The 12,236-nt window shown below is 40.0% G+C and overlaps 1 protein-coding gene across 1 annotated transcript in view; it reads left to right on the forward strand.

Moving 5' to 3' along the window:
• mtpap (mitochondrial poly(A) polymerase) overlaps positions 1 to 11,677 on the forward strand; it is a 37,474-nt gene extending 25,797 nt beyond the window's left edge. Inside the window, exons 7-9 of the mRNA XM_072253914.1 lie at positions 4,794 to 4,883; positions 6,263 to 6,336; positions 10,381 to 11,677. Coding sequence (XP_072110015.1) covers positions 4,794 to 4,883; positions 6,263 to 6,336; positions 10,381 to 10,746 — 530 coding nt within the window. The 3' untranslated portion in view covers positions 10,747 to 11,677. The remainder of the gene's footprint in view (positions 1 to 4,793; positions 4,884 to 6,262; positions 6,337 to 10,380) is intronic.
• The last annotated feature ends 559 nt before the right edge of the window (positions 11,678 to 12,236 follow it).

A 12,236-nucleotide genomic window follows, 5' to 3' on the forward strand; every position in this document is an offset into this window, starting at 1 on the left:
TCATGCACCATACATTTTATCAGTGCTTTAGAATTAAAGTATACCACAAAAAGCCAGAGTCTGGTGTTAAGGTCTCTTGAACCCCACATTGACTGTTATTTTTCATTTTTTCCTGTTCCAAATTTGATTAAATTTGCCACTTTCTTAGTCAATAGATTTTTGCTAGTCTGTAAACATAAACATTATGCTGTTTTAGCCACCTAGATAATTATCCCTTTTCTGTTTTCGTATTACATCAAAGGGTCTATTTAGTCTATCAGATCCATTGTTAGTTCCCAGCAAATCAGACCTGTTGCTCCTCTTCCCTGTAGCCCTTCAACTTGTACCATCATCAATTACTCTTTGATTCCGCTGAAACGTACCTAGTGAAGGATAGCTTACAGATGCCAGCATATCTTTGAGATATGGAGGGAAACAACTGCGCAGACAAAGGAAGAACACACAAACTCCATGCTGACCAGCTTCCAAGGTTAGGATCAAACCCTGGAGCTGCCACTAAATACTTGGCCACAGTGCTGCCTGTTCTCTCTATTGAAGCAGCAGTGTATCATGAGGAATCCTTAAATCCTCTGACCATGCAACTTTATCCAGAGAGGATTAGGAAATGCTTATAACTTCCATTCTTTTCTCAAAAGATATAATTTCAGCTGGGTCTGATGTTTTATACATTTTTAAAGATATAAAACTAGTAACATTTCCTTCCTATTCCTTTTAATATTTCACAATCTTCTTAGTTACTTTTTATGAAAACAGGGAGAAAGCATTTATTTAGAACTACTGAATATCCTTGTTTACCGCATAGGTAACCATATTCATCTCTAATGAGTCTAATTTCTAGTTTTTGTCTTATTTTTTGAGGTTTCCTTGATTCCTATTTCAAAAATTAAGCATTGCAATATTTATAGTGACATAGGAGTTCATTCAAACATGAGTACAGACTTCAAGCTCTGACTATACAGAACCAAGCAAAGTAGATACTACTTAATTTGTTTTGAGATATTCATTTCTATATCTACAAAATTCAGTAAATCATTTAATAATGTGTACGATTACTGTTTAAAAGTAAGATGTTATTCTGCTAATCCAATTCTGTTTAAATTGTGGTATGTGTCACATGACAGAAATGAGTTAATCTTTTTATGGCGGCATTCATCATGTGCTCTCTTCCAACAATGGATGTGATTAATCATGTCCCAAATATAGATGAAAAACATAATTGTATAATTGCAGAAATTAAGTACAAATAATATAGCTGTATTTTGTAGTCCCAGACACGTGAGTTAAAGATTGCGCCACAATAAATAACATGGCCATTGCAGCTCTGAATATTACTCTGCAAATCCATCACAAATAGAGAGGTTAACTCCAGTGCAGAATGTAATTGCAAATTAACTTCACCCCAGAGGAAGTGACTTGAGGATTCTTCCTAGAAATCAGACCTTTTTCACACGAACAATTGCTTGAATATCATGCCACAGGAGATCTTGCCCTGTAGTGGTACAGCTCTTGCAGGGGTGGCTGTTTGTGAAAATAAGGATCTTGAACTTCATCCTAAAGTTGGACGCACAATTTAGCAATGCTCTTCCACTTTTGTCAGCCCAGTAGATAAGTTCATAATATAGCATGTTTAAGGTTGTCCCAAATTTAACTTCAGGGCTGTGATAAATATGCCAAGGTATCTGAGGTTTCTGTGGCACCAATTAAGCAATTGTTCAATATTTTTTCAGTCTGGAGGATCCTGAAATGATTTATAAATAATTGCTTATCGCTCCTGATAGAACCTTGTTGGAAATGAATTTACATGAGGTTTGCACAAAGACTTGCTGAAAGTCCATTTAGCTGTGCCTCCTTTAACCACCATCTCTCACCTCTGTGCTCTCATAACTCATGGCCACTTAGGTGAAATGCAAATGGCTTCCATCATTTGGAGATCATGTTTAGGGAATTGTAGCTTCTTGAGGGAGAATTAGTGAAGGTAGTTAAATATGGAAAACTTTCAGGCGAGAAGCCATTCAGCCTTTGAGTTTATCCAACTATTTAACACAATAAGCTCAATAATCCTGTTAGGAGGAGGAGAAGATGGCGACGTGACACAGTGCACAGCGGCCACTCCGGTGAATGATATCTGTTATCTGTCAAGTAGGGTGCCGTGCACAATCCTGATTTGATAGAGACAGACGTGAGAGCACAGAGGAACATCTGGAGAAACTTCTGAAATGCCTCCTTTGCTGCCGCTGCCACTGTGATCCAGAATCTCCGGAGGAGAAGGCCCCGAGTCCTCGTCTTTGCTTGTTGCTAGGCGGCCGGGGCGGGGTCGAAGCGCTCGGCAGAGATGGTGCTTGGTGTTGGAGGGCTGGTCGGAGGCTCAAAGTTTTCGAACGGACTCAGAGTCGGCTGTGTTCGGGTGCTTCCAATGCATCAGCAGTTGTTGGCGCCTGGAGGTTTATGGCAGGGAGAGTTTCTCCCTTTTGCCGCCTGCTATCGGTACTATCGGGAGTCGATAGGAACTTTGAGACTTTTTTTTTACCGTGCCCATGGTCTGCTCTTTATCAAATTACGGTATTGCTTTGCACTGCTGTAACTATATGTTAGAATTATATGGTCTTGTCAGTGTTAGTCTTTGGTTTGTCCTTTTTTTTTATGATATCACTCTGGAGGAACATTGTCTCATTTCTTAATGCATGCATTTCTAAATGACAATAAACGAGGACTGAGTGTCCTCATAATCTAATCTAATCCTAGCCCTAATTCCAACAATCATCCTTCCCTCATCCAATCTGTGTAGCCTTGTCAGGATTTGTATGTTTCAATGAAACACTCTCTTATTCTTCTAAACTCAGTAAATTGAGGCATACTCAAACAAATCTCTCTGCGTACGACAATCTTGCCATCCAGAGATTCAGCCTGGTCACCTTCCTTGTACTCCCAGTACAGCAAAGTGTACAAATTGAATGCACACAATATTCTGGGTGTGGTCTCAGTACAAATCTTTATAATTATACTAAGGTATCTTTGCTCTTGTAGTCAAAACCACTTGTAATATAGCCCAAGAAACCATTTGACTTCCTATCTGTTTTCTGCACGTACATGTTTGCTCTCTGTGACTGATGCACAGGAACACCATTTAATGAATACTCTGCCTACCTTTCCTACAGAACTTCATATTATATTGAGTCTACATGTATTTGTTCACTTGTCTAAGTGTCACGTACCCCGTGACGGGGATAAAGAACCAGCAGAAATAGAAAGCACTTTGGAGTCCAGTATTGCTATTACCTAATAATATTTATTAGTAACTACGCAATACAGTAATATAAATGTAGATAAATCAAACAGGTTAGCAATGATTATATACAAAAGTAAGTGTGGAATATATATGTATGAAAACCAAGCTTCTTTAAGTCTAGGGGTAAAAAGATACAGTCTTACGATGTTAAGTAAAGTTCAGTTCAGTTCGTGGTATTTGGTTGAGTAGTGATGGAGAGAGAGAGAGTGAGTTGAGTCTTCAGGTGAGCTGATGCCGTCGATCTTCTCGTCGTCCTCCGAAATCCTTTACAAGTCACCGACTGTGACTTTAACCAGGGGGACTGGTCTTCCTGTGGTGGAGCTATCACCCAGGCAAGGGCGGACACATAGGCAACTCCCCACCAGTCAACCCCTTCTGCTATGTTAGAATAGCAATTTGGATCGATCCGCCTGATCGATCCTCCAAAACCCACTTTCTCTGCGGGCACAACAATGCTCATTCAGCGTCCAGGTCATGTGTCCTGAGGTCTGTATCATCTGACCTCCTATTTATTTCTCTGTGCTGAGCATCGCCTGTCACTCAAAGAGTCCCTCCCTCCTTCGTCTGTGAAGAAGTGCACAAACAGGCAACAAGTCCTTGAAGAAATATCAACAATCTGCCTTTGGTCACCATAGCAACTTCCGAGCTGCTCGGTGCTGTCTCCAACTCCAAACTCAGTAAAAATCCAGTTACTTCCAATGCCTTAAAGTGACAGTCCAACCGTTGATCTTCGTGTCTGTCTGTCTGTCTCTCTCCCCCTCTCCCCCTCTCCCCCCTCTCCCCCCTCTCCCCCCTCTCCCCCCTCTCCCCCCTCTCCCCCTCTCCCCCTCTCCCCCTCTCCCCCTCTCCCCCTCTCCCCCTCTCCCCCTCTCCCCCTCTCCCCCTCTCCCCCTCTCCCCCTCTCCCCCTCTCCCCCTCTCCCCCTCTCTCTCCCCCCCCCCACATCGGTGGTAAATAACTCTGTCTCTCTCTCCTTTCCAAACAAACCATCGATGATAAATGCCTCTCTCCAAACAGTTAATAGGGGCACTCCTGGATCCCCCACATCTCCCTCAATTTGCAATAATACTATGGTTTTTGCTGGTAGCAAACTTAATAATGCAATAGTTTATAATTTTTTTATTAAAGGAATAGGAATCTATATTCCACTCTTCCTCACTTCTACTAGAAAAATATTACACCTGTTAATTTGAAATATGCAGAATAATCACTTTTAAAAGAATGTTTATAACTACATTTTCATTCCATCGCATTGCAATTCCTTTTGGTGTGTAAAAGTTCTACCTTGAAGAATGGTAGAACATCTCGTACTGGAGGCCAGTCAGTGCACTGCTATGTCCTGCTGCCTCATAAGCACAGATTTCATGACATACAAGTCAGTGATAATAAACCTGTTTCTGACAATATTACAGCTTTAATTGCAACTTCTGATCAGTCTTCCCTTCTGTTTTATTATAATTTGTGTTAACTGCACCATTGACAATGACATTAATTTCTTTTTTTTTAGAAGAAAAAGATAAACATATTATTGAAAGTCACGATTGCACATTTGCTTCTGATATCAAGATCAAGCCTTCCCAAAATGCAGAGACACTGGGTAAGTAAGGTTCTCAAAGTTATGCAGCACAGAAGCGGGCCTCTTGGTCCAACTCATGCCTCCTGAACTCATCCCACTTTCATCTACTTAGTCCATTTACCTCTAAATCTTCCATGCCCACCTCTGCCTCTGACAGCTAATTCCTTGTATTCACCACTCTGTTTGAATAAACATGCACCTCAGGCCCACTTCAAATCTTTCCCCTCGCACCTTAAGGATATGCCCTCTGTTTTTGTACCAGCTTTGTGTCTCATCTGATATAGGTAAGCATGCCATATGCCTTCTTCACCACTTTGTCTGCCATTTTAATTGCTTTCTGGAGACTGTTACTTTAACATGAAAATAAAATGGTTTAGATTGCCTTGTGCCTCTGTTCTACAATACTCCGCAGAACACTGTAATTAACACTGTGACTTTTCCTAGTTTAACTTCCCAAATTGCATCACTGTACACTTCTCTGAATTGAAATTCATCTGTTATTCCTTTGCCCACTTTCCCAGTTGATCTGGATTTGGCTGTAGCGTTGGATAATCTTACTCATCGTCCCCACACCAAAAATCCTGGTGTCAGCTGCAAAGCTGCTGTTCATGCCCCCAACATTTTTATACATTATGTTCATATGTCTGGCAAACAACAGAGGGCTAAGCACTGATTACTGCAGCACATATGCCTCTCATCTGAAGAACAACTCTCCTCTGCTCCACTGTCAGTCTTGGATCCACTAGGCTCACACTAGATCTGATGTGACCTAACTTTCCAGGTCAGTCTACCATGTGGGATCTGATCAAAAGTCTTGTTGAAGTCTATGTAGGCAATGTTTACTCCTGTCCTTTTCAATCCTCTTGGTCACCTGTTCAAAATAAAACTCAGTTAAATTTGTGATAAATGATTTCCCATACAATAAACATGCTGTCTGTCCCTAATTAGTCCTTGCCTTTCCAAGTGAAGATAGATTCTATCTCTCTGAATCCCCTCTAGTAACTTACTGACCATTGAGATTGAGCTCACCTGTCTTTAGTTCCCTACCATGACCTTGCAGCCCCCGCCCCCCTTAAATAAATGCACAACATGTAGTCATCCTCCGTTCTTCTAGTACTTTACCTATGGCTAAGGAAGATAAAAATATTCCCCATTATTTTCATCCCTTGCTTCCCGCAACGTCCGAACATACTCTTGATCAGGCCTTGGGGATTTAGCCACTTTAATATGCTTCAAGACCACATCTTTCTTAATATCTGTACTATCATTGTACATTTTCCTGAATTTTCTAGCTTCCATCACCTTCTCCATGGTGTTTATGGAAATATTAAATTGGTTGTGTGAAGTACCATGTAACTCTGGTTTATAAATCTAATGGCACTCATTGAATTTCTTTGCAGAGGAACTCTTACAAGAATTCTTTGAATTTTATGGCTCCTTTCCTTTTAGCAAAATGTCCATCAATATCAGAAAGGTTAGTAGCTTGACAATTGTACCTTCTATATATTGGCTAGACCCGATGCAGGCTGGGAGACCGTTTCGCTGAACACCTATGCTCTGTCTGCCAGAGAAAGCAGAATCTCCCAGTGGCCACACATTTTAATTCCACATCCCATTCCCATTCTGACATGTCTATCCACGGCCTCCTCTACTGTCAAGATGAAGCCACACTCAGGTTGGAGGAACAACACCTTATATTGCGTCTGGGTAGCCTCCAACCTGATGGCATGAACATTGACTTCTCTAACTTCCGTCAATGCCCCACCTCCCCTTCGTACCCAGTCCCTTATTTATTTATTTCTCCATTTATTTCCTCTCTCTTTTTCTCCCTCTGTCCCTCTCACTATAACTCCTTGCCCATCCTCTGGGTCCCCCCCCCCCTTTCTCCCTAGGCCTCCCGTCCCATGATCCTCTCCTTTCCCAGCCTCGTATTCCTTTTGCCAATCAATTAGAAACCATAGAAACCTTTTGGCCCTTCTTGGCTGTGCCGAACCATTTTCTGCCTAGTCCCACTGACCTGCACACGGACCATATCCCTCCATACACCTCCCATCCATGTATCTGTCCAATTTATTCTTAAATGTTAAAAAAGATCCCGCATTTACCACCTCGTCTGGCAGCTCATTCCATACTCCCACCACTCTCTGTGTGAAGAAGCCCCCCCTAATGTTCCCTTTAAACTTTTCCCCCCTCACCCTCAACCCATGTCCTCTGGTTTTTTTCTCCCCTTGCCTCAGTGGAAAAAGCCTGCTTGCATTCACTCTATCAATACCCATCATAATTTTATATACCTCTATCAAATCTCCCCTCATTCTTTTATGCTCCTGGGAATAAAGTCCTAACCTATTCAACCTTTCTCTGTAACTGAGTTTCTCAAGTCCCGGCAACATCCTTGTAAACCTTCTCTGCACTCTTTCAACCTTATTTATACCCTTCCTGTAATTTGGTGACCAAACCTGAACATAATACTCCAGATTCGGCCTCACCAATGCCTTATACAACCTCATCATAACATTCCAGCTCTTATACTCAATACTTTGATTAATAAAGGCCAATGTACCAAAAGCTCTCTTTATGACCCTATCTACCTGTGGCGCCACTTTTAGGGAATTTTGTACCTGTATTCCCAGATCCCTCTGTTCCACTGCACTCCTCAGTGCCTTACCATTAACCCTGTATGTTCTACCTTGGTTTGTCCTTCCAACATGCAATACCTCACACATGTCTGTATTAAACTTCATCTGCCATTTTTCAGCCCATTTTTCCAGCTGGTCCAAGTCCCTCTGCAGGCTCTGAAAACCTTCCTCACTGTCTACTACACCTCCAATCTTTGTATCATCAGCAAATTTGCTGATCCAATTTACCACATTATCATCCAGATCATTGATATAGATGACAAATAACAATGGACCCAGCACTGGTCCCTGTGGCACACCACTGGTCACAGGCCTCCACTCGGAGAAGCAATTCTCTACTACCACTCTTTGGCTTCTTCCATTGAGCCAATGTCTAATCCAATTTACCACCTCTCCATGTATACCTAGCGACTGAATTTTCCTAACTAACCTCCCATGCGGGACCTTGTCAAAGGCCTTACTGAAGTCCATGTAGACAACATCCACTGCCTTCCCTTCATCCACTTTCCTGGTAACCTCCTCAAAAAACTCCAATAGATTGGTCAAACATGACCTACCACGCACAAAACCATGTTGACTCTCCCTAATAAGTCCCTGCCTATCCAAATGCTTGTAGATTCTGACTCTTAGTACTCCCTCCAATAACTTACCTACTACCGACGTTAAACTTACTGGCCTATAATTTCCCGGATTACTTTTTGATCTTTTTTTAAACAACGGAACAACATGAGCTACTCTCCAATCCTCCGGCACGTCACCTGTAGACAGCGACATTTTAAATATTTCTGCCAGGGCCCCTGCAACTTCAACACTAGTCTCCTTCAAGGTCCGAGGGAACACCCTGTCAGGTCCCGGGGATTTATCCACTTTAATTTTCCTCAAGACACCAAGGACCTCTTCCTTTTTGATCTGTACAGTTTCCATGATCTCACTACTTGTTTCCCTTAATTCCATAGACTTCATGCCAGTTTCCTTAGTAAATACAGACGCAAAAAACCTATTTAAGATCTCCCCCATTTCCTTTGGTTCCGCTAAAAAAATTTCTTCGCATTTCTGTTCTGGATGGGCGCCCTTCAATCCTTAAGTCATGCCCTCTCGTAGACTCCCCCATCATGGGAGACAACTTTGCCACATCCACTCTGTCCATGCCTTTCAACATTCGAAATGTTTCTGAGGTCTCCCCTCATTCTTCTAAACTCCAAGGAATACAGTCCAAGAGCGGACAAACATTTCTTATATGTTAACCCTCTCATTCCCGGAATCATTCTGTACCCTCTCCAACATCAGCACATCCTTTCGTAAATAAGGACCCCAAAACTGCCCACGTTGCATTAAATTCAAAGTCTCTCCATTTTATACATTATCATTCAAATGTTGTGTTTCAATCTTGTTGCTCTGACCTACTGGCTAATGTGTGTCACCACCCCATTGGCTCTGGTCAAAGACAGCATCATTTTATTGCACTTCTCACAAGTGACAACTTGTAATTAATATCTCTGTTCTCAATCAGAGCAGACCAATCAGTTACTAGGCCCAAGTTACTCAGGTCAGACACTGACTCACCTGTTCAAAAACCTGCATGTTCTATCATACCAAAGTATAACTCAGAAATAATGTATTATTTGAAAATGATTTCTAGTTCAGCAAATTATCAAGACCATCACTGTGTCCACTTTAAAACACTTTGATACAGCTAATCCTGAGCAAAACCAGCTCACAAAATGGAGGTTACAGAATGGCCCCCTCCATTCTTTCAACCACATGGCAAGAACAAAGAAAATTGGTTTGCCTACTTTCACTATCCTTGACTCATTCGAATTCACTGATTTGTAGACTCGTTCCTTCTGGCAAACATCTCCCTCTTGATCCAAAGATATTTATCTTAAGATCATCACCTTCCTCTCATTCTGTTGGTTGCCCATTGGACTGCCAAGAACTCCTAGTAGGTGTGCCACACTTCAATTATATAAAGGTAAAGGTAACATTTACTTGCTGAAATCATACACTCTTTATACCACCAATTATCTCTTATGTTTTCTAAGAGTATCATCCTCTAACTTTTTGCAAAATTTCAGCCTTCCACCTTCTAAGTTGTAGTACATTAATCATTACAATTATCAACATATATAAAATTAGTATTATAGCAGCATACGATACTATCAAAGATTCTAGTTCTTTCTGGCCAACGTTGCAAAATAAAATTGAGTGGTATGATGGAGCTTCTATCTAATGCTTGATTTTTAGGTGCAGTCAATGCTGCTAATGCAAAGAAGCTTAATGTGGGTTTACACAAAGCAGTTTGAAGGATTTTATTTCTATGAACACATTGGAGTGAACTGTGAGTTTACTGGATGATGTATAGAGTTTGAATATGCAACCAAAAGCCTACACTTTAATACAAACACACGTAGAATTCCAAAAACCCATCAGTTTATCTTGGGTAGCAGTCCAATTCATTTATACAATGTTGCTTTGGATGCTTACTTGATGTTAAGCTGTTTTAAAATCTTTGTACAGGAATAAAAGCTTAAAAGGTGTCATCATGGTACAGATGAGCAAGAATATTAAAGCAGATACTAAATAAGTATTTTGTGTACCAATGTGTATTATTAATATACCTATATTAATAAATATAACAAATTCTTGTACTTATGAATTTGTAAATCCTGAAGTTGTGGAATTCTGGAAGTTATTGATGTAGTTTAATCTTTGATGCTCCCTTCTATCCTCAGTTGTTCCAGTACTCAAGGCAGAAATAAACCTGAGATTATATATGTCCTTGCAAATATATTAAACTCTATGAATTAATTTTTTGTTGCTTTTAGATAGTATTATAAATAGTAGATACTACAAAATTCTTACTTTTTCTATAACTGTTCCAGGGAAAGGAACAGAATAAATCTGAAGCATCACCACTGCACATCCAGAATCCATTTGAACAGGCACAAAATGTTAGCAAGAATGTTAATCAAACCCAACTGGATAGGTTTGTGACAGCAGCCAGAGAGAGTGCCTGGATCTTACAGCATGAAGATCGAAAGCATCCAAATGGCAGTGCCTGGGGATTAGCTGCCCTGCTTCTTCCCAACTCTCGGACGTTCAGTGGAAGGAGCAAAAAGAAGAGGAAACAGCCAGCCAGTGAGAGAATTAAAAGTTTGTTGGATTCATTAAAGATAAACAATCAAGCCACTGAACATTTGAACAGGCCAAATGGCTTTCGAGAGTTTAGTTCCACTGTTACACGGTAGCAGCCCACTGGATACAAAAAAGGAGTTTGTGTCTTCTGAAATATTGGTGGCTCAAATGACTAATAAGATGTCAAGAATCTGAAGACTTTAATTTATGGATTTTTTTGTACAAGGTGCTTCAGGGATTATTGAATGAAGCATTTAGTTGCCTGTAATTTCCTAAACACTTAGTCTGAATTTGTTTTAATGAACAATAGTGCACAAATTGAATTTCATTCTAGCTAATCCGAAGGGTAAACATTCAAGTGCACGACTGCAGATGCTGAAATCTGGAGCAGCAAACAATTTACTGGAGGAACTCTGACATGTTCACAGTTCCCTTCCTTCCGTCAGATGCTGCTTACTTGCTGAGTTCCTCCAGAAGATTATTTGTAACTTTTGAACAGTATTGGTTTGAAATCCAAAAGATGCCCTAAAGAAGTAATTCCTGTATATTTCCATGTTCAAATAAAGTTCACTGCATGTGCCCAAAAAATTTAGAAAGGTAGAGACAAATGTCTCGTAATATTAAATTACCAGTGGTGCATTTTTAAATGATCAGTAACAGTTTACGAACTTTAAATTAGGTCTTTTTGCATTTGTTCATTTTTGTTAGCATCTGTGTTTGTAATTCCCATCCAAATGGATTTTTATAATCTCATTGCCTCAGCCCTTTATAAATGGCTAACTTTTTCCTCCTAGTGGGAATTTATTTTACCCTGCTGTGGCAGTAATAAGACCAACTCTCCCAGTTTTGCACAAATGAACTCAATGCTGTAAGTACAAGGTAAACATCCCATGTTAAAATAAATAATTGCTTTTATTAATATGTTGCAATGAATATTGAAACAAATATCAGACAGTTTCCAGAAGTGGAACAATATGATTTATATCAAGGGCATTACTTTGTAATGCAGATTAAAAATAAAATGATATGGGATTTACAAAAGTATTTTCTGGATCTTAAGTATTTCTTAGCTAATGAAACTGAAGTGTAATAACTGTTGGAATCCAGGGTATCAGTATTGTAGCTTATATGAAGAAGGAAAAAAAAGAGCATGTATTATTGGAAACTTGTAAGTAAGCTTATCATGTGTTTTGCAGAAGCATTATCAGTCACGGGTCCTTCAAGGTGGTTTACCAAAAGCTTGACCAAAGATTTTTTTCAGAATAATCAAAAGAATGGCAGATGCTGGAAATCGTAATAAAAACAAAATGCTGAGAATACAGTCAAGTCAGATCAGGAGCATCTGGGACTTAAGGTTAGAGGCCCGATGTCTGGAAAAAATGTCAGCAAAAAATAGCATGGATTAAAAGCACCATGTTTACAGATATTGCAAGATTTCAAATCTTTGATTAAAGCAGATAATTGAATAACAAATTTTTAATAATTTTAGGGTAACTACTTTCTGGTTTTCAGAAAAAAAAATTCAAATATACTCAAATATATCCAAGTTGCCAGAACAAAACAGTGCTGTAGTGTTCTATGACTCTAACTCTGCCTCACCAAT

This window comes from Mobula birostris, chromosome 3 (genome assembly GCF_030028105.1).
Source record: "Mobula birostris isolate sMobBir1 chromosome 3, sMobBir1.hap1, whole genome shotgun sequence".
NCBI classification, from domain to species: Eukaryota; Metazoa; Chordata; class Chondrichthyes; order Myliobatiformes; family Myliobatidae; genus Mobula; species Mobula birostris.